The 23,293-nt window shown below is 39.3% G+C and overlaps 1 protein-coding gene across 2 annotated transcripts in view; it reads left to right on the top strand.

Annotated features, from left to right (window-relative positions):
- ROS1 (ROS proto-oncogene 1, receptor tyrosine kinase) overlaps nt 1–23,293 on the top strand; it is a 70,082-nt gene that overhangs the window by 23,846 nt on the left and 22,943 nt on the right. For both annotated transcript variants that reach the window (XM_056488332.1, XM_056488333.1), the window contains 20 exons: nt 1,022–1,122; nt 2,665–2,879; nt 3,213–3,370; nt 3,947–4,109; nt 4,888–5,150; nt 5,975–6,038; nt 6,673–6,875; nt 7,347–7,558; nt 7,955–8,238; nt 9,090–9,266; nt 11,081–11,298; nt 11,954–12,095; nt 15,838–16,070; nt 16,894–17,070; nt 18,079–18,253; nt 18,720–18,837; nt 20,821–21,008; nt 21,595–21,684; nt 22,363–22,498; nt 22,908–23,070. In XM_056488332.1, coding sequence (XP_056344307.1) covers nt 1,022–1,122; nt 2,665–2,879; nt 3,213–3,370; nt 3,947–4,109; nt 4,888–5,150; nt 5,975–6,038; nt 6,673–6,875; nt 7,347–7,558; nt 7,955–8,238; nt 9,090–9,266; nt 11,081–11,298; nt 11,954–12,095; nt 15,838–16,070; nt 16,894–17,070; nt 18,079–18,253; nt 18,720–18,837; nt 20,821–21,008; nt 21,595–21,684; nt 22,363–22,498; nt 22,908–23,070 — 3,480 coding nt within the window. The remainder of the gene's footprint in view (nt 1–1,021; nt 1,123–2,664; nt 2,880–3,212; nt 3,371–3,946; nt 4,110–4,887; nt 5,151–5,974; nt 6,039–6,672; nt 6,876–7,346; nt 7,559–7,954; nt 8,239–9,089; nt 9,267–11,080; nt 11,299–11,953; nt 12,096–15,837; nt 16,071–16,893; nt 17,071–18,078; nt 18,254–18,719; nt 18,838–20,820; nt 21,009–21,594; nt 21,685–22,362; nt 22,499–22,907; nt 23,071–23,293) is intronic.

The following is a 23,293-nucleotide window of genomic DNA, read 5'->3' as shown; positions in this document are numbered from 1 at the left end:
CTTTCCTGTCATCATCTTCTGCAGTTTATTAATGAAGAGTTAGGGAAAAAAAGGCTGTTCCACTTACATACATAATGGAAATTTAAGCTTATAAAAGAATAGTTATGACTAATGTTTGCATGAGAAGTTTGAGACTTGCTGGAAAACATGTTCAGAGAGGCCCCAAACAACTTGTAAGCTGTGCTAATGATACAAAATAGATAAAACTTGATAACATTTAGCAGACTAATTTATGGAAGGAAATTCTTTTTTATTCACGGAACAGATTATTAAATGTCTGATTTTTATTACTGTTGCATATGGCATAGAATCTGTTGTTTACTGCAGAAACAAGAAAACTATTTTGAATAATAGATCCTATTAAAAAGAAACAACAAATCTTTCACCTCCCTTAAAGGAAAATGAAACTTTGAAGTAATGAACAGGAAGATTGTTTAATTTCCTTCCCCCTTTATTTAATAACAAATAATTTACAAAAATTTAAATATTCAAATTTCCCGCTTAATCAAATAAATGAATTAAAATTTTGTGCCTGTTTTCCATAAGCAATGCAATATTTTAATTGTTTATATATAAAATCAAAGCTGGAAAACAAAGGCAAAAGACCCGGCATACTTGTTTCAAAAGGTCATTCTGACTTTCAGACTGGATATCACTCACCTTTTTCAGACAAAGAATGTTAAAATACCAGAGATTTTGATAGGTAATTCCACTAAGCTCTTGATATGCTATTGCCATCATATCAGAGGTACTCAGATACTCCAGGGATGAACACTGTGACAGGTGTTAAAAAAAAAAGTTATCTAGAAAATCATCAGCTGCTATAAAGAGGCATCCACCAGGACCTGATTATTTTCTAGTGCTATCTCTTTTTGTGTTAGAATAAACATTCATGGTAGTAATGCTATTTCTGCCAATAAAGAGCTACTCATGGTGTTGTCTAGACAACTGCTGTGCCTAAGGGCTCCTACCTCAGAAGTGAAGATGTGTTCAAATTGATTTTTGGACTGTTTTTTCTTAGGTGGTTGGTGTAACTTTGGATCTCACCAATGGTTTTCTTTACTGGCTTGTGCAAGATAATCTATGTCTAAACCTATACAGAGCTTCTCTCTGCCAAGAAGGGTAAGTAAATGTATAGAAGAGGTAAGAAAGTCTGCATTTTCTAGTTTTTGTCATACTCTTTAAGAAAAAAAATGTTGTCCAGTGCTGGGCACACTATTTACTAATTTAACAATAGACAAAAAGAAGAGCTAATGACCACAACTAGCTGATGGAAAACTACATGTTGTGATGGTTGGTAACAGTTTTACAGTGAGAGAAACACGGTATGGAACCTCAACAGAACTGAGGTCATGCTCATCTATTTTTAGACTTAACTTTAGGAAATAATTGCTGCTTATTGCCTATTTTGTCTTGGCATTTACAACCTTTGGCAGTTTCCAAGTGCCTGGAGCTCTGTAACTTGCTCGTCTTTCATGAATCTCAGGACTTGAAGCGACACCACTTTCTCACCTGAGCAAACAGTACTCAGCAGGCTTTCCTCTTGGTCATCCTGAACGTGAAAGGGCTGCATTACTCCAGAAAGGCAAAGTTTAATAAGACAAAACAGAACAAACAGTGTTTATGGGTTAGCTTGATTATATACTAAAACCTGGAGAAAAATGGTGCAGAGTGTATAATGCATATTATGTTTTTGCTCCCTTCCATGTGGAGAATGCAATTATCTAAATTTTTTTCCAAGCATCAAATTAAACTGCTTAAACTTAATTGAGCAGCATCTGTATTTACATGCACCCATAACGTTGCAGGCTGGCTTTGTGGGGAATCAGATGAATTTTATGACTGATTTTAGACTTACTATGATTAATAGTAAACACTTAAAGGATCAAAATATGTTGATTAGTTTTAGCTGGAACATGCAGCTCCATTATGAACCAATTGGCAGTCATAAATCATTGTCCCTGGCATGCCAGAATACAGAGATTAGAAGTGATCCATCCTAATGGACCTGATGGTGTGTCAAAGCTTTTCCAAATTTGTTTTGGATAGCATGTGGCTAAGCTCAAAGACATTTCTGAGATGGCAAAATGATACCTCCTACAACATATTTAATCTCTTACCAAGATGAATTGGGACTAAAAAGGCCTGTAAATTTTGACATACAATATACAAAGCAGATTAAATCACCAGTGATCCCAGTGAAAAAAATGTTAATCGATCTTAATAAATAATGGAAGGAAACTAGCAGGGTCAAATAAATCTGGGTTCCTGATATAGTGAATATAGAGAATCTCATGCTTTGAAGTAGACTTCACTGTTTCAGTGGAATTGCTATGAGAAGGTGGGATGATTTTTCACAATACTCATATTTTTCTACATCTATGCAGCAGAGTCTTAAACTGTTTTATAATTGTTTTCCAATTAAATAAAGGGAATGAAGGCCTTTTTGTTCTTTCTGCAATGTTTCATATTCTGAAAAGTGTTCTGCTTTAAAGACCCTAAAGAAAAAAAATTATTTTATTTCCTGCCTTCTACATTTTAGAATTTTAATTTTAAGTACTCAGAACTTGAATTCTAAGAAACTTAACAACATGTCAAACATTGCATAAATCTGTGCTCTACATGTGTGCTATCAATTTGCTAATTTCATACATGTTTCCATAGTTGTGGTAGTGCCATCATCACAGAATTTGCAGCATGGAGTACTTCAGAAATATCTCAGGGTGCACTGGAATATTACAGTGGTCGTCTGTTCTGGATTAATAGGCTTCAGATCCTTACAGTCCAGGAAGTCAATCAGAGCATCAGCATTCCTTTCTCACAACCAGCACAGTTTACAGCCTTTACCCTTGTTCAGGCATCACTTAAACCTTTGCCAGGTACATTATTTTCTTTATCTAAACTCCTCAATAAAGGTATTCACTGTCAGCAGTTCTTCATTCTTGAAATTCTTTAGTCATTTGGCTTATTAATAAAAATATCAGGTTACACCTGATATATATATATACTACCTGATAAATATGTCAGGATAATGTGCCATTATAAAAGCTGATGGTATATGTATAGATAAAAAGACTATGTGTTGTTATTTACTGTTTCTATTTAATGATGGCTTATAGGATTTACTTTAATGTTTTAAATCACATGTGAATTGTCTGCCTATTCCTCACATTCTATAGATTATTATTATTATTTCTTCTGTTAATGGACAGGAAATTTTTCTTCTACGCCAAAAGTGATTCCAGATTCAGTGCCAGAGTCTTCTTTTAGAATTAAAGGAAATTCCTCAAGTTTCCACATCACTTGGAGTCCCTCCACAAAGGTGGAATGGGGAACTGTCTTCTACTGCGTGGGATCAAAAGCTCTACAAGTGAGGATATTGATGCAATCCCTCCCTATTATCAACATGTATTACTGTGTCTACTTGTTGATACATCTATTTTTAAAAAGAAATGGAGTTTGTTTCTTCTCTGGCATATAAAAATTGGTAAAGAACCAAACTAAATTGCACAGAGAGTGCAAGTTGTCCAGCTTCTCCATCACTGCAGCCAGCAGTGGCTCTGGGCTAGTGGCTGGGATGTGAAGAGCCAAGCGAGGAGATCACAGTGATCAAGAATTAGTGAGAAAGCCTCTCACAGTAACTCAGAGACAGGAGTGTCCTCTGAGATGGCAATGGGACAGCCTTTGCCTGAACGTGAAATCTAGCCTTCATCCCTCTTCAGTGCATTTGGCAAGCTTTATTTTAAATTCAAAGGACTGATTGCTGGCACGTGTCTACACATCACTACAGTGCCACAGGAGCTGGTGAAACAGTGACCACTCACAAGAAGAGAAGCTCTGTTTTGAATTAGTTGACCAGTTTGGTGAGGGAATTTTGGAAAACTGAAGGCCTTTGGAGTAGGAAAAAAGTCTTGCTTTATTTTGTTCTGTTTAATTTCATTTGCAGACTCTGGAGAGTGAAGGATGCCTTCACCCCCATAATCTGACAGTGCCATCCTACCAAGTGGACTGGCTGGAGCCATTTGCACTCTTTGATTTCACTGTCACTCCATACACATACTGGGGCAAGGCACCAATGACATCTGTATCCCTTCGAGCCCCTGAAGGAGGTACTAAAATTTTACATCCTGTTCCTCATGTGTAATGGGTACTGGGAGCAGCTCAGTGTCAGCAAGTGAAACCCTGGCAAAGGGTGAGCAGCTTTCAGAGCTTGTCAGACGCAGGCAGAGTTGCAAGGACATGTTTCTGAGTATCTTTGGTGATCATCTATTGCATCCATAAATGCAGACAATTGAAGTAATTGAATTCAGAACAGAAAATGCAGGACAATATATCCAGTGTGTGCCTGTAACTGCTAGCAAGAAAGAGAAATTGAATTCATTAAAATGAACACAAAAGGCCGCATGCAATATCTTAACCACTTGGTAGATTTTTAATAAATGTTACATAATAATGTTACACACATTTTACTCTTGCTTCAGTGTTTGTTTTTGCTCTAATGCATGTCAAAATTGAGTTAGCTAAAATATAACATTGTGTGACTGAAGCACTGAGAAAGCTTATGAGGTGCAGTGGATTTTGAAGTGAATAGGAGAGGGGATAGAATACGCTCTGTGTTGTGAAAATTTTTACAGCCCCATAGTTACATACAGGACTTGGCTAAATAGAAATGCCCCAGTCTCAGTCCAGGAGTGCATTTATTTTCCTGTTTATACAACTCCTTCTTTTGGTTAGGCAAGTTAAAATCAGATAGCCTCACATCAATGAAAAACAGAAAGCAATTACCATTAAGCTTTAGATAATCTTCTGTAGAGTTAGTTATGAGGTAAGGTTTGTGTTTTACCAGGAGTATTTTGTTCTGTGTATTTTATCTTTATTTTTATACAGTTCCTTCAGCCCCTAGGAACCCTAGAATATATGTGTTACAAAATAACCTACATGGAAGTGATGGGAGGGTCCTTGTGGAGTTCAGGTGGGACAGACCTGAAAGGGACAATGGAATATTAACACAGTTCAAGGTTTACTATCAGCTATTGAATCAAAGCAGCACTGCTGGCACTTCCATGGAGTGGACTGAAAGCAATGTTAAACCCATCCAGATGCAGTTTTCTCTCAAGGATGTTCTTCCCAGCCTCACAGTAAGGTTTCAGGTATGAAAAATTACTAAGCCTGTCTCGTGCTAGATGTTATCTGTGCAGTCTGATGTGTTTGCCTGGAAGATGTTTTTTTGGCTTGGGGCAAGATCTTGTCATTTCTGCTTGTAAAACTGCTGATTTGCTGACTCACCCACGGATACCCGGCTTAACCTCTCTGTGTATCATGTTGTTCACTAAATGGTGAAGCCCAAAATAAGCTTTTCTAGAGGTTTCCCCTAGCTACTTCCAAAAACTGCAAGTTGAACACAGATTCAGCTGATCTGGTGGAGAGTGACAGGCCTTTTGAACAGAGCCACAGTCTGAGAAATGCAAACACTCATGTGGCTTCCATGGGAAGAGACTTCCAGTCTCAAAACTGATCAAGAAGTCATATTTTTATTGTGATAAAAGTTTTGGAACAGATTGGAGTTTGGAACAGAGAATGAGTGCTTGAAAGACAAGTTAAAAGCATAAGAGCATGTAATACACCAGATACTAATAGGGGAGAAGACCATGTTGGTTGCAAGGTCAACAAACAGTAGGAATTGTTCCAGGCTGAGGAAGGTAACAAAAAGACTGCCTGGAGTCCTTTGAGCTCTAGCTGTTAGATACAGCATGGATTGTCAATCTCTGGGCCAATGCTTAAAATTCTCTTCATAGCCATGGATCCAACTTGCATGTAGCCTTTGAACTGACCAGCACAGCCTTGTGTCAAACAGAGCACACACTTACACTCCTAGGTGAGCAGACAAGGGTTTTGTCTCTCTTGACTCTACAGGCTCTCTAATGCAGTCATTTGTGCTGTTACTTAACATGACTATCAATCTCCTGTCCCACAGGTGCAGGCCTTCACCTCTGTAGGTCCAGGACCTTTGTCTGATATGGCAGAGAGGAATTCATCAGGTATGGATGATTTAGTTGCCATCTCATGGTTTGTGTGCAGTAGTTGGTGAAAATGAGAGTACAAGAGTTTGGTCATCTGATAAATAGCCCCCAACATTTTATGTGGCATACAGCAGACACAATGGAGGAAATGGTTACATCCTCTGATATGAAAAATTGACACATACCTTATCATTAGACTAAATTTTGGGAATTTCAAGCCTTTCCTCAAGACTATGCTAAATTAGCTATTTTGTGCAACTCCAGGCTAGTTCACCTGCAATCTGTATACTGCTAGAGATGATCATATATTTCCAATTAGGCTGTCAAAGTTAACTAGGAGAGTTAGAGATCCACTAGAGATCATAGGCTATATCAAGTTTGGCTGTTAAAGGCAATTAAATGAGCAAATCTGTTTTACTATGCGAAAATTTGTTAGGCAAGCCATTCTCAATGCCACTGAAAATATCTTAGTAGTTTGAGTGTGATGACAAGAGGGCATCTCATTCCTTTATTTATTTACTGAGGCATACAAACAAGTATGATAAGTTCACACCCATCAATTATTCATATCTCGTACTTGCTTTTCCTTTTTACTGTGATTATCTAGGATGGGGTTTTTTTTGTTAATTCTGCTGTGCCCTTTTCCTTCCAGATCTTTTCCCTATCCCAACCCTAATAACTATTTCTGCCAGCAAGTTGTTTCTTACCAACATAGACAGTGGTCAGACCATATGGGAACTTTCAGCAAAGGCTGATGTAAAGGACATCTGTTATACTGCTAATGATGACAAAGCATACCATATCACTGGTGATTCTCTTTTTGTTCTGAATGTACAGAATGCTTCAATGTTTCAGGTATTCCTTTGTTTACTCCCTTACTTGAGAGAATCTAGGAAAATGATCATTACATGACCATTATTGCCATTATTTTATGGCCAACTGTGTTTTTGAAAAAGTAAAAATGACCAGAGTATGCCATTGTTAAAGTTGTCCTGTTAATAGTAAAAGGTTCTACTGACATCTTCTGTGTTGATATTTTATCAGATATTTAATTTAAAACTAATACTAGTAAATACAAGAAATTTTTATTTTGTATCACTTTTAATTTGAATTTAATTCATTCTAATTTCAAGAATATGGAAACAACAATTGATATTTGTGAAGCAATAATTTTGACTTGTCTAAAAATATTGCCAATCCATGACACATCTTTGTATTTTGACTTCTACTTCCCAAGCAGACATTTTTCTTTCCAAAAGGAGCTGGTTTTCATAATGTTTTAACATCAGGTTGGAAAATTCTGTCCTTTTTTATTTTTTCCTTAAGTTTTTCAAAGATGCATATCTTCATAATGTCACAGCCATCACAGTTGACTGGATTGCAAGACATCTCTTTGTTGCCCTGAAAACACCACAGGATGAAACTCAAATATTTGTTATTGATCTTGAGCTCAAGAAAAAATCTCTAAAAGCCTTGAACATACAGCTGGGCAAAAGCAATTCAACTGTATCATCTCTGTTGTCATATCCTTTCTTAAGGTAATGCACATACCACTAATAACTTTTTTAAAGCAAATTTTAGACATGATTTTCATTAAAACTTGAACTGTTAAAGAGCAAAAAGGACTTTTTATTGTAGATGAGTTTTGGAATTATGTAAATCTCAGATATTTTTGGATATAGCACTACTTAAGAACTGCTAGCTGAGCTTGGACATATCTAATTTTAAAAAGATGTCTGTGTTTGAGTAAAGATTTCAAATGATGCTTAAATTCTGGTAGGTTCTTCTATATGAGTAATGCAAGTGAAAGTCAGCACCAGACAACATTTGTTTTCCAGTAACCATTTTACCCAGAATAGCCAGTTACTGTGTCAGACTAGGACTGCATTTAGGCTGAAGCTTTTCTCCTGAAAGCAACATGTTTTCTTTGGCAGCCGCTTGTACTGGGTGGAAGAGCTTGACAATGGCAGCCACATCTTTTGTTATGATATTCTGAACAGCACCCTGCACCACATCCTGGGACAAGGACTGGTAGGAAAAGAGATGAGGAACTGCACCTGTAATGTCACAGAAGCAGAGCTAGGAAGACCTATGAGTATAGATTTGTCTGACTCCAAAAATCCCCAGCTGCTTTTTATCAGAGGAAGAGATGAAATATGGACCTCAGATGTGGATGGTTGCCACTGCTGGAGAATTATCAAAATACCAAATATTCAAGGTCTGAGTGTCTTTTATTTTTCTAGGTAGCTTCATTCATTTCAGAAAATAGCTTTCATGAAGCACTTTGTTTATAAAACTGATTCATCTACAGTCAATATGGACAAAACGTTTGTGTTCTGTGTTTCCAGTTGTGTACCCTGTTCATACAAACTAGGAGAAAGAGCAGTGTGAAGATGTGTACTGATGCAAATGTGTATTCTAGTAAGATGTAAAAGAAATGCTATGGCCTCAAGTGCTACTTGTCAATAGATTTCACTTAGACTATTAACACATTATTTTTCCAGGGTTTCGTATTAGCTACACCTATTGCAGTTTATCTCAATGAAAAGATAAAATAACTTATGCCTGAAAATGGCATTGCAGACTTCATCATGTGGGGAAGGTACTTTCCACAGATAGGGTATTGTATGAAAATTCTCCATGGTTTACTTCTTGTGGGAATAACACTTGGTTGCTCAGTTTTCAGGAGGTGTGCTGGTAAAGGTGTTTTGTTGTTCCTGAGAGATGGCAGATCATGGTGGTTTTCATCTTGGAAAAAAATAAGCAAAATTTCTTTAGACAGCTCCTGCTTTCATATTTTATTTGTTGTGTTTGTTAATTGAATAGCAGTTCTCATAATTATGGGTAATTAAACACCTTCAAATCTACACCTGCAAACTGGAATAAGAGTGTCTCAGCTTCATGAGACACACTGGAAAATATCAGAAATCTCAAGGGGCAGTCTTCAAGGATATAGTATGTTCAAGATACCTATATGGACTCACTGTGAATACAAGCACCTTCCTGCTCCTGTAAAATCATCTGCTCCAGGTTGACGGTAAAAATTATTTATACAGTGTTTTCCTACAGGTAATAAAATTGGCAGCTTGACTGCAGATAAGAAATTTATATACTGGACCGCTGAAACAAAGGAATACACAGAAATTTGGCTAGCAAATAAAGAAAGCAGAAGGCACTTTCTTCACAAGAGAGCAAACCATACACTGAAAATCCTAGCTTACAGCTCAGCAGCACAATCATATCCAGGTAGAGGGGATCTGGGTTGTTTTGTGAATGTAACCAATTTCTTTCAGAGCATGTATTTAAGCTGTAGATTGTGCTATGTGTATTTATGTAAAGTATGCCTCATGGATTTGAGCATTTGAACATTGCTTCAAGAATTTGCACATTTAAAAAAGGATGTATATAAGGACTGCCTTGTGTTGGATACAATGGAAGCTCATGATGATGAATATTGCCCCTGTTTGTTAATGCCAAACTTTGCCTATTTTCAAAGTTGTGTCAGACCTGGAGTTTTAGAAAAGTTGGTGCACATTGTAGCACAGAAAAAGAGCAAATATATTCCACAGTGTTGTAGCAAGAGTTTGATAATGATCCCTGTTATGACACAGATTTCTGAGTTTATTCACAAGTATGTAACACTAAAAAAATCTGTCCTTCCAAAGAAAAAGAGATAAGAACTCTGCTCAATAAAGTGATTTATAATGAAGTACTCAAGAGACAATTATTGGTTACATTACAGTAGACCCAGGCTTCACTTAGAACTCCTAATATTTTAAACAAACCATTGTAGAATGATAATGAAATAAAACATTAGTTTTAATAGAAAATTAGGATTCATGGTACCTATAGAGATTATCATTGTACATGCAGAGGTTTAGAACAGCTACTAGCATGATGAATACATTCAAAATAATTCTTGAGCTCCAGTTTTACATAAAAAGGCTGAAAAATATACAAATGAATCTTTTAACAAGATGAACTTTGGAACAAAAAAATTCACATTCTTCTGGGTAGCTGGTACAGTTATGCCTGCCTGCAGCTGCTCTGACCAATGCTCAGGCTGTTCTTGCCAACACTTTGGGCATGTTTGTTCTCATGAGATCTGTGTGGGCTTGGCATTGGTACAGGAGCCTGGTTTGGCCCTGGTACAGAATGTGCCAATCCCTTTCCACAGGGACAGGGTTTCCTGCAAGAGCCCCAGGCTTAGATGGTGCAGAAAGGGAAGAACCAAATTTCAGTCCAAATGGATTATTTCTACCCAGAGATCCCCACAGAGATTTTCTAACTTACATTGACTGCTGCAAATATATTGGGAGGAATATGCATGAACCTGACTTTGGCAGGAATGGCAGGGTTGCTCACTTCGGGAGAAAAATCTTGACGATTGGGTCATTTGTTGTGGCCTAAGGGCCACACTGGTCCCTGCACCTTCTCCCCTGTGCACATGCCTACATTTCTTCCTTCTTAGCAGGAAGCCCATTTAATAGATTTTTAATTTGCTTTTGAAAGTACATCAGCTGAGGAGAAATTTTCTTTTGTTGCTTTTCAGTAACTGTCAGTGTAGTTTTCTATTGTTTTCTCCCTCCAGACTCCTTTTCTACCTCCCAAATTTGTCTTTCATTATCTGTTGTTACGTTACACATCGAAAGCTGTTTGGAAGAAACAGCAGATAACATTTAACTGCTAGAGAAAGGCAATGTCTATTCAGCATATCTGTCTTACCTGTAACAGGCAAGTTTGGGCTCATCAATATGTATTGCCCTGACAACACAGCAACTACAATTTGCATTTCCATCTTCTATTTCAAGAAGAACCTAAATTCTTTATTAAAGTTGTATCTTAGATAAATGAGAGTTTCTTTGAGGACCACTATTTTTGTGTCCATGAAAGTAATCAAATAAAGTACTTTCAGGTGGAGTTTTTTTTATTTCTCTTTGTGAGAGCAGAAAGAATACTTTGTAGTTATTCTTTCTCATATGAATGGTGGTAGAATCCCATGCAAGTTTGGATTGGTCCAGTCATAATTTTTGTTTTTAACCTTTTGATGTTTTTCCTAGATAAAAGATGCCTGACACTCTTGCCAGACACTGAGAAACCTACTATCCTTGCTAAGACTAACACCAGTTTTACATTAAGCTTGCCATCTGTCAGACCACAGCAGCCATGCCCTGGTATAACCCAGCCTACACCAACATATCTGGTGTTTTCCAGACAAATGATCAGCATCTGCAGGAGCTCAAGACAATGTTTGTCTGCTCCACAGCAAACAACACTGGTATGGCTACTTCACACAGAAATGCATGTGATATCATCTATAAACAGGGAATGTGGTATTGCTTCTAGTGATTTTATGAACCATTCTGTAGCATTCTGTCAGTGAATTTTTCCATTTCTACATCCCATCCCATCCCATCCCATCCCATCCCATCCCATCCCATCCCATCCCATCCCATCCCATCCCATCCCATCCCATCCCATCCCATCCCATCCCATCCCATCCCATCCCATCCCATCCCATCCCATCCCATCCCATCCCATCCCATCCCATCCCATCCCATCCCATCCCATCCCATCCCATCCCATCCCATCCCATCCCATCCCATCCCATCCCATCCCATCCCATCCCATCCCATCCCATCCCATCTCTCCTTTCCCTATGGTATTTGGTAAGTGGTATATTCCTTAGTTTCCCTTTGAGCAAGTACCCCCCTACTTTTTGTCTTGTTTTTTGGTATGTGCTTTCTTTTCTGTAGGGAACTATTACTGAAGCTGTGATTCTAATACTCTTTTTTTAAGACACTAAAGCATATTACTATGCAAAAACACTACTGTATTACTTTTTAAACACACATTTCATTGACAGATGATTTGGTTAACACATGACTCACTTTTCTAAGAATGCATGTTTATTATCTGATTCTGACTTACAGGAATATCAGGGCCCTATTGCTGTCTTAGAGAACCTACAGCCATTTTCGAGTTATGCCATACAAGTTGCCGTGAAAAATTATTATTCAGATGAAGAAGTGCTGCCTGTGGGAGAAGGCACAATTGGCACAACTCTGTATGGAGGTTTGTTTCATACTTTATTCTGATTTTCAAAAGAGTTCTCATCTCAGTTAGAGAAAGGTGTATGCAAATTTGGGTTGTAAATCAGAAAACAGACAGATAGTCTGCTTAAAATGCAACCTGTGTAGATCTTTGCAAGGTTTTGGCAAGCAAAACCTTGATGAATTTTTAAGTTTCATTCAATATATTTGTATATATTCTTTAATGCTTTGGCTTACTGGCTTCCTAAGAAAAGATAAACTAAGGTTAAAAGTGACTAAACAGTTGCAGCTTCTGCCTTGGACCACATCTTTAAATAAGTTGTATTTGAATGTGTGTGTGATTACACAGGTTTAAACATCTATGTTATGCATTCATTCAGCTTTAAGATCTTTTTTTCCTTGGCTTGATGTCATTCTCATAATTGTTGTTTCTAAGGGTAATGCAGATTAGTTTTGTCCCTGCTCCACTCTACCTGTTTGCTGGGCAGCTGCTGTGCCAGTTTTCTTAAAGCTCTTGACATCTTCTAGAAAGAGGAGGATCATGCTAAAGGGGCATGCTATGCTTTTGCACCTGTTGCAACCCAACCCAACAGAAATGCCTTGCTCAGCAGTTTTTGTTGTTTTGCATGTGCAATTTTGTACATGCACACTTGTCTTTATGAGGACCAGACTTTGTGCTCTTCTTCAGATAACTTTCTCAGTGCTGCTGCTGAGCTCTCCTGCTGAAAACATGGAAAGCCATTATGAGAGGTAGTTATTCCCCATAGTGTACATAGTGCTTGTTCTTCTGTTGTGCCAGCTTTGCTCTGTTGTGCCTGGTGTCACCAGCCAGTGTCAGCTTGATCTTCACCTGCAAAGCCGTCAGGCACCACTCTCAATTCCTAAGTCAGAGAGTCAGAATTATAGCCAAGCCTACCTGACAGCATATCTGTGTTTTGCTGAAGGGCTGGGGAGGTTGTACCTAGGGATACTTGGTGTTGAAATCACTGGGATGTGGGAATGCTGTGGTTCCCATCTCCATTAGATGGGTCTCATCCTGCAGAGTTGGAGCAGTTCTTTTGCTGTGGGAGGGTAAGGGAGTGAAACTGAGAGGCCCAGCAGCCTTTAGCCCTTGGGCACTGGCTCCCTCAGCCCTGGCTGTGGCTGGCACAGAGCCGTGCAGGCTGCACAGCTGTGCCTGTGGATGTTGCTGTGACATGCAGTGAGGGAGCCACAGCAGGACTCCTAAGGTCTTCCCTTACCTCCTTTTACCTCTCCTTGGATTTTGGAGTCGATGGAATAAATGGAATTGAAGTACAGACAGCCACCACTGTGTTTTTCTTACTTTCCTCAATGTCTCTTTCCCCTGGTGATCAACTGTGCCCAAGAAAACATTTTATCCATAATACCTGGCAACAAGTACACACCAGGAGTCCTGATTTCCTTTTTTCTTTCCTTAGGGATGTACTCTGTGATTTCTTTAAATGTCCATTCATAGAATAATCAGTCTCTCTTTTTGCCACCATTGTCCAGAGGAAAGCATCACCAGTGAGCCACCAGTGGCTTCTCTTATGCACAGATCATTCCCTGGTTTTTGTCCTGGGAGCAGTCACATCTTTCCCCTTAAAAACTCTCTGTTTAAGGTGAACTTCTTTTTATTTTTCAAATGAAAGTGAAACAAAAGGTGTAGGCATACTGCCACCTTTCTTGTGGAATCCAGACATTCTTTACTTTGAAAGTTCTCTAGTTCAACTCTGCTGGGTATTTTCTCTTAACAGATCCTTTAGCATCTGCACCATCAAGCAAATAGGCTTCCATCCTATGTGGATCTCTGAATATTGTGAGCCAGTCTCTTCTACCATGCCTGCAGTGAGAGGACTGGAGGCAGAGGCCTTGTCTGAGATGGGAGATTCAGATTAGATATCAGAAAAAATGCTTACACTGTTCAGGTGGTCAGGCACTGGATTAGATTTCCCAGGGCAGTGGTGGAGTCACCATCCCTAGAGGTGTTAAAGAGGCACCTGGTTTGGGGTGATGTGATTTAGGGCTTACAGTGTTAGTGTTGGGTGACACTTGGACTTAATGATCTGAAAGGTTTCCTCCAACCTTGATGATTCTACCTTCCTACGGAGTCTATGGAGAAAAACAAACAAACAAACCCCCCCCCCCCAACACCCAACAATTCTAGCCTTCTACCAGTAGATCTCAATTCTTTGCATGGGATTCCACACCTGTAATAAAAAATTTGTGTGACACATTGGTTGAATAACATTAAATACTCTTGGGATGTGGCAAGAATTGACGCAATTACGTTTTTGTGTGGTAAACTGTGCCATCCTGCAGCAATGTACACCCTTTCAGCAATGAAGCATAAAGGCAGCATATGAAATGGGAGACTGGATTGCTCCACTCAAACAGAATTTTTTAGTCTCATGTTAAAATGAAACATGAAACTCAAATCAGGCTTCTCTAGTTGGGACAAAATGAAAAATCTGGATAAAAATCAAGTCTTAGACAAAAAGCAAACCAAACCAACAAAAAGCCTCACCCCACCCCAGCCTACTAACCCCGAGCATTTTGAATAGTTATTTGTATCAGCATTCAGAGCTTTACACAATTTGTTGAAAAACTTCCAGCCAGCTGTAAATAGAAGGTATATGTGTCCTGACACTTATGCTCTCAATTTCATGAATGTAACTGCCAGTTTAAATTGTAATCAGATGCTGCTAGAGCCTCTTGAAGTGTGTACACTATTTAACACCTCTGAAGCTGTGTGAATTCTCTCTGCCTTTTTCTCAATTCTCTAATGAAGTGAAAGAAGCTTGGAATAATTTGTGCTTTCCATCAAATAGCAAGATAGAGGGCATGAAAAAAGAGCAAGACAATTAATGCATTCCTCTTGCCACAGAGTGTCACTCTTACTCCACATATGTTTTATGTGGAGCTAGACAAATGAGAAATTTATATTCTTTCCTAGTCTAATTTCTGTATATTTCATCAAATAATCTGTAGTCTTGCTACTAGGATGTGAATTAAAACATATGGGCTCATCATTTTAATATGTCGGGAACATAAATAGTGTAATGACTTGCCAACTTTTTACCTTTTCCTATTAGACAGCTCAATAGGAAAGAAAGACTTTTTTTATGCAGAGTAGAAACATGCCATATACCGTTGCAAAGTCTGTGATCTTAAAGCTTCAAAGGAAGGGTTGATTTTTCCAGAACAATTAGGGAGTAACCAGCTGCTATAGACATTTGTCCAGCAACCCAGTTTCTTCCTTACACAGCTCAGCCAGACTCTATTTCTGAGAAAAATTGTAAATTATGGGAAATAATGCTTAGTTTTGGATTTTCTTCCCTCATAAGTTTCTGTTCAAGAAAAGACTTTCCAGTTGGAATAGTGCACAGGTATTTTTTTGTGTGCATATTCAAGGATCATATTAAAGTCACATCTGACACTCTGATTAAGAGGGAGCAGGAATTCAGTGATATGACTGTAAATGAAGAGGTATAGAACAGCAGCTGTTTGCCTGTTGTTGTTCAGTTTTTTAGGTTTTTTTGTCTGCTTGTGTATTAAGATACTGAAGAAGATAGCAAAGGTCTCTCAAAATACTTTGAACTTGTCTGCAGCTGACTGACTATACCAGAATATGGGTTTTACATGTGTAGACTTTCAGTCCTGTGAGTGAATCATATTAATACGCTTATATCCTTCTTTTTTTTTTCCTTGGTGACCTTTCTTGACTTCTCTACAAAGGACATTAATTTTTCTTTCTGTTTCAGTACCAGAGGCAGTTGACACTATTAAAGCATTAGTTTTGTCTGACACCACCATCAACATATCTTGGAGTGAACCTCTGAAGCCAAATGGGCCTCTTGAATCCATCCGCTATCAAATCTCTGTCAATTTATTGCCTCCTGTCCCAGCGACACCTTTGAGAAAAAGTGAATTTTCGAATGGGATGCTTGCCTGGTCTGTCAGTGGCCTCCAACCTGGAACAAATAACTCATTCAAGGTAAAACTGCAAGTAGTTTTACCAGTTTGTCCAACCTGCAAATCTTTAGATTGCTCTTCTGTAAAGTGGACAAATAAAAGTGTGCAATGTAGGTTCATAATAGACAAATGTACTGCTTCTCCCTCTACAGATGAAGGCTTAAAAAACCAGTAAATGATGTATCTGGACAGCAGGTCTATGATCAGAGATCACATTTTCAAAAGTAACCAAGTAAACATGTTGTCTGCAGAATGTGCATTGGATATCACAAATAGAGTGATTTACACAGTTGGGAGAATATTGAGATGATGGCAGGAGGGGATCTCTAGGTCCTAATTTGATTTGGGGCTTTTGTTAATGATTTGGACAATATAATGGGGAATATATATATACACACATACCTAAATACCTGTATATATGTGTATGCAAGTATGCATACCTAACATAGGTCATATTTGCCTGTGGCTTAGTGAAAAGCAATGTGCTAAGGCACTTTTTGACTTTGTGTTTCTGTGTTTCTAAAACACTGCCTAATATGTGATATAACATCTGCATGTGCAAGAACGTGTGGCATTTAAGAACGATCTAGAAAGATCTCATAGATCTCATTCTGAGATGAGAAACTGAGAAGTGACTCTGAGGAAAGGTACTCCTGGGCATGAACTTTCAGCATGAAGGTATATAACCTTGCAGCTATGAGGTGCACAATTTTCTACACCTATATCTCTGTTGCCTGAATGCTGTCTTGTTGGAAATGTTAGTCTTCCAAACACTTGGTGTTGCTAAAGCAAAGCTGCCTCTCCAACTGCTCTGGTGTTGTCCAGTTCATCCATTGCCTTCCTAGGTTCTTGCTTTTCATCCTGATGAGAACTGGTTTTCTGAAAGTGTCCCTGTCATTGCAAAAACATTTGAGACTCCAGCTGCACCTATCAACATAGTCCCCAGGAATACCAGTTTCCAGCTAGAGTGGAGAGCTCCCCTGCACATCAATGGAACCAGCTTCTGGTTTGAGCTGCGTAAGGTAAAAATACCTCCAAGTTTTGGGGTGGGTTTTTCAGATCAGAGAAACTTTAACCTATTCTGTCCTGATAAGCAGGACAGGGTGGGTGGTAGGATGTACATGACAAGTCTCAGTGGATAATTTGAGCATGGTGATGTCAGTCTTAGCTGCTCAGCAGGGGCAGGATGGAGTCAGCATTTGCCAGGAACAAGGAGGAGTGCAGCTGTAGCATTTAGTGCTCCATAGTGCCAAAGGACATCCTGGATGACCTCACCAGAATTCCTTCTGAGTCTCCTGTTTCAGCAGTCCTATCCCTGTTTCCACACTGCCCTGCCCCAAATGGGTTTGCAGTTGCAAATCCTATGTCTGCCCTGCACAAGAAAAAGAATAAAAGAGTTTTCAGCAATAAATATTAGCTACCACCTAGTATCTGGATTTTATTTTCCTGTGATAGAGGTTAGGAGAAAATGCCAGAGAGAAGACCAGGTCCAAGGAGTAAGAAGTAAGCACTGCAGTGAGAACAGCATGCATGGAAACTTCAGACTTCAACACCTGAACCACTGGGCACAGAAAAAGTCATGTCCTAAACTGGATCGTGCAGACTCTTTATATAGAGAATCAGATTCAATAGACCTACACCAAACATTTCACTGCCCTAAAATAAATGTCACATCACAATTCCATTAACCCACCTCCTTCCAATTACATCATGGCAAGCTGAACTCATGGGCACCTCACAATGATCCAGAAATATAAGGGGAAGGCTCCTTTTGGCTGTGTAAAGCAGACACTTAATCTGTTGTTCTTTGTTACTGCCCAAGACTTGTAGGTCTCCTGAAAACAAAGAAGAAAATTAGGGTTTGTGTCCTTGATCTCTGAGAGGACAAAGTCCCATGGTTGAAAGAGCACCTGCGTCAGATTTCCACTATGATATTAAGAGGTGTCAAAGTAGTTAATCTACCCAGGAATAGAACTGTGACACACTTGCAGCAAAGCAAGAAAGTTGACCATAATATTTTATTTCTCTAGTGGCCAACAAAAAGTGACTGGTTTTCTCCTGCAAACACTACATGCACAGGAAACCTTGTTTACACGTGCAACCTCACGGGAACCCTTCCTTGGACCAACTACTTTGTAAGAGTAACAGTAGTTTATGTTACAGGAGTGAAAAGCACTTCCTCTTCAACAAGCTTTAAAACTTCAGGTAAGCACTTAATACAGGATAACAAGATTTTAAGACTGCAGGATGTGAATATTAAATGTAATATTTTCAAAAATTTAGGAGGCAATTTTCTTATACTAAGACCCAGTAGTTCTGTGTGTTTGAAGAATGAATGACATAATACCATACCTTCAGAAGTAGTAGAAGGAAAGAAATGAGGTTCATTTCCAAGTGGAGCAGAGGAAAGAGTCAAGGGAACTGAAATGAATGCCTATAATGCAAGTGAACTCATAACTGGTGAAAGGCTGGAGTAAAAATTTTGGAGTTTATCCATCACAAACAGAAGGCCAAGGATTCATTCTCTATGAGGATTATTAATATAGATCTTCCTTCCTTTTGTGTGTTTAAACACCCATGTGCACATAAGATTTTTCTCTGTGCCTGTTGGCCCTTTGTCATGCTGCAAACACATTTTAAGAGTTCTGCTTCTTCCCTTGTTTGGCTTAAGCTGGTGTTCCCGGTAAGCCAGGAGTTCCTAAAAGAGCAGAAGACTCCAAAAACTCTCTACAATGGGAAAAGGCTGATGACAATGGAAGCAAACTGACCTACTATATCTTAGAAAGCAGGTAAGCAATGCATGAAGTACTCTTCCCATAGGCAGCAGCCCAGAACAATCTGGGTGTGCAGGGCTTTTCAGGTGGGCTCCAATGGGAAGAATTAAATATATATGATGCCAAAGGCCCTTCCTATTGGGATCTCTTTCTTAAATAAATCAAATACCCATAATTTCCAGAAATTCTGGAAATCACTGAAGGAAAATAAAAACACTACAGAGCAATCTTGAAATATAATTACATATTTGGATCTATGTCAGTGAATTGAAGATTTGGGGATAATTTCAAATCACAAATCTCAACTTAAGTGTAGTATGTATTTTTGGCTAAAATATATGTATAAGGACTCAAAGAAGGTGTTGTAATATTGCCAGAAATAAATTATTCCCACCTACGTGGGATGACTGTGTAATTTTTAAAATGTTCTGTCATCAAATACCAATTGCCTGGGCTATTGATGTCACACTAGAGTGCCAGCTCACTCTTACTGCTGCACTGGCATTGGAAGGGCTCATTGGGCAGGTTAGAGTATATTGCTGTGGGCAGTGACTTCGAACTTGGAATTTTTTGACCATGACTCTGGAGAGATTTCCTTAAAGCAGTCAGTGCAATGTTTAATTAATACATTATTTTAAAATTAGGGGAGTCCATCTTCTGAAATATTCCAGTGATTGTTTGAAGTCGTTACTGATGAAGGGAAGCAGTTTTCTAAACTCAGCCATTATTTCTTTCTCTGTGCTTTTGAAAGCTAAGGCCAGACAGCATTCTGGAGCTGGAAATGCTTTACCTGTGTAAGTTTCCATCCAGACATATTTTGCTGGTGCTATAAGCTTCCTACAGTTCTGTGAGCATGCAGGAGCACTGACCTGCGTGCTCTGAGAAAACAATACTTTTGATATGCCAGGAGCCAATCTGTAGCTGACTTGCTGCAGATAGGTAAGGAAAGGTCAGTCCCTTGGTCTGTGCCAGGGCTGTGCATTAGCTGCTCTCTTCTCCAGACTCCAGCTTCTCATGTAACTCTGGAATCATAATGCATCACTGAGGTGGTCTTCTAATGAAATAAGCTTTTCTCTTGCAGTTTGAGCATACACATGCTGATGTTTTTGACTGAATTTCACATCAAGTAGAAAAATATTAGGTCAGTTGCATGGCATTCTAGAAAATTTTTGCCTAGCCCTTTTAAATAAACATTTTTCATACTGCTCTAGTGGTAACATGTATACACCAAGGGCATGAATATATAGTTTTCCCATCTCTTTCTGGTTTAGAAGTGTTTGGGTTTTTTTTCATTAAAATGTGTTGGGAGAATGAGTGACTTGCTCATGAAGGTCATTTCACATGATGTATTACGGTGTTGTGTGACATGAAATGATATTTCAGATATGGCCTTTCAAGTTTAAGTACATGGTCTTCTTTTGGTTGGTGAATAATCAGCTCTGAATTTATTGTGAGCAATCAATCTCAGTCCAATGGGGAAGGAGGAAATACACCCAGCAGTCAGCAGATACTATGGGAAAGTGGTTAGCTAAAGAATGGTATCTTCACTGCCAATGACTTGCTTCCTATTTAGCTTGTGAAACCTGATGCACAAGAGACACTGAATTACTCTAGGTCTGGAAGAGCAAAAAGCTCCAGCACAGTAGGAAAAAAAATATTATTTTTTTTTCCAGAAAGCCAAATAAGAACATTTTGAAGTCATGGCTTTGAGGCATATACTGATACAGGTGAATCAGGCATATACAAAACAGTTTTTTGTGTCTAAAGTGTTCTAGTATTTAATTTCCAATGCCAAGATAAAGATGTTTGGTTCCTAGAACTGCTGAAATGTCATGGCACTATTTTTCTCTGTGTAGATGAAAGCCTGATTGAGTTTTATGCAGGCAGAGAAATGCTGTGAAAACCATGAAACTGAAGCAAATAATGGGGTGGGGGTGAAGCAGTAAACTGCCCTGATGGCATTAATGACATTCCTGTGCCGTGCTGTGCATGTTGCAGGAAACAGTCTGGCAACAGCAGTGATGTGAAGTCCATGTGGGAGGTGGTTTACAATGGCTCCTGTGGCAGTATTTGCACGTGGAAGACCAAGAACTTAGAAGGAACTTTCCAGTTCAGAGCAGCAGCTGCAAATATGCTGGGACTTGGTGAATACAGTGACATGAGCATGGATATAAATTTGACTGAAGGTATGTCTTGCACTTCTGTATTCTGTTAGTCTTTTTTTTGTTATTCAAAATAGTCATATCAATTTAGGAACAGAGACTGACGATTTTAATAACAATATTCTTGCAAAGTAATGTCTCTAATAGGTAATAAGTGGTGATGTTTATATGGTGACCTCCACTGCTAGTGCTTATCCAGGCTCTTTTGGTCAGAACAATGGGCCTGAAAAGGACTCTGTGGCTCTGCCACTCTGCTTTATGATGTGATTCTTGAAAAAAAGCAAGTTCACACACTGAGTAAAGATATCAGAATCACTTCTTGCCTTCAGCCAGAATGTTAGACTTACACTTTGTGGGTGCTTTTGGAAATCCCACCTTGAGGAGTCATTTTCTTCTGCTGCATATACGTTAGGTCAGAGGAATGGCCCACGTCTGGGGGACAAGGATTAGTCTGACCAAATGCACACCCACAGCCCACAAGAGAGCTTTGTGCAGTGGAAAACTTTCACATAGCAGGCAGCTAAAGGGTTCTCTCAGGTTGCTCCACTCCCTGGGATTGACATTGCATGCATACACAGTAATTAAGCAAATTTCCCTTTCTCTCTAACAGATCAGGGGATCTCCATAGGCACCATCATTATCATTGCTTCTGTGGTTGGAGTTGTGCTCTGTTTGGCTCTGGTCATGCTATTGGGTTTTGGTATGTGATTGAGTTTTTTGTTTACTCTTGGTTTTTCAGGCCTCACTGAAAGGCAGTTGAGGGTGGTGGGAAATTATTGGCCTCCAGATTTAGGGAAATGCTCCCTCCCTAGGATGGGAGCTGGAAGGAATTTGCATATTCTCATTCTCTGAGGTCCTAAAGATGGCTAATTACATTTTTGGTGTCAAGTACAGAATAGAAATTCACTCCATCCCCAGGCTTTTCTTGAGGCTGATTTCTGGCAGGGAGAGCACAGGAGTGCTGAAGGAACTCTAATGCTTGTGTGTATCCTTATAAAAACTAGCACCTCACAATTCTCAAGTTTCTTCACCAAAGAGTCCTACTGTCTTTTTCTTAATCTTTGTCCCTGAAGAAAGGATGTAATGATTACCCTGAGATGCAAATATCCACATGTGATGGTTCTGTCCTCTCAATCCTCATCCTTTCCCTGAGGTTTGGTCACACACAGAAATGGATACCTGACTGAGTTGTCAGCTCAATGAGCAGTTGTCTGTGTTTTGTGGGGAAAAAAAATGGCCAGATGGAAATGACTTGCTAACATGAGCTGTTGGGGGGTGATGTTGAACAAAGTAACATAAAGCCTGTAGCCTTTCAGTGTGCTCACACACTGGGATGCTCTCAGAGTGAAACACCTAATGGTCTCCTTTTCCATTCCAGTATGGAAGCAAAGACTGAAATCCAGAAAACCCGCCTTGCCTGGACAGATAGTGTTTATCAAGGAAGATAAAGAACTAGCTCAACTCAGGGGAATGGCTGAGGTGGTGGGACTAGCCAATGCCTGTTACGCTGTACGGTATGTCCTCAGAGCAAATGTATTTTCAGGGCAACAACACCTAAGAGGTCTTCCCTGGACCAGTTTTCATCAGGGCACTCATCCCTGAAACCTCAAGGGAGAGTTAAGAGCTGCATGTTTGCTGCAGGGCAGGTCTGCTCCAAAGCATGCCCTGCCACGTTTCCCCTCTGGCACACAGCCCAGCCTGGATTGCCCCCAGCCCATCCTTCAAGTCACTCTGGCAAGAAACATGAATGTACAGGGAAGGAAGAAGATCTGGTGTTTCCCAGTAACATCCAAAACATCCAGGCCTCACCTGAGCTCCCCTTAGATATACCTGATGAGATAAATTGTACCAGCTTCATTTGAATTTTGATATTTTTCAGACATCCTGAGGTATGAATAAATGACTACTATTGCTGTTTTGTAGCACTCTTCCTTCTCAAGCAGAGATTGAATCCCTGCCAGCTTTCCCTCGGGACAAACTCAGCTTACACAAACTGTTAGGAAGTGGAGCATTTGGAGAGGTGTATGAAGGGACTGCAGTAGATATCCTGGCAGATGGAAGTGGAGAATCCAAAGTAGCAGTCAAGGTAATCAGAGCTGTGTTTTTCTCTGGCAACAGGATGGGATGGGCAGAGAGACCTGTCTCAGAGATTTTACCTGAGAAATGGGTGTTGGGATGATCTGGGTATTTCCTTGCAGTGTTTCTTGCAAATCTCTTTAAGTTCAGCTTTGTAATGGTTTCTGGAAAACAGTGTGCATTTAAGGCCACATCTGTGTCTGATTGTTTTGCCTAAGCTCCATGTGATAACA

Source organism: Oenanthe melanoleuca, chromosome 3, assembly GCF_029582105.1.
Source record: "Oenanthe melanoleuca isolate GR-GAL-2019-014 chromosome 3, OMel1.0, whole genome shotgun sequence".
Lineage (NCBI taxonomy): Eukaryota > Metazoa > Chordata > Aves > Passeriformes > Muscicapidae > Oenanthe > Oenanthe melanoleuca.
The sequence above is the reverse complement of the archived record's forward strand: the minus strand, read 5'-3'. Positions and strand labels throughout refer to the sequence as shown.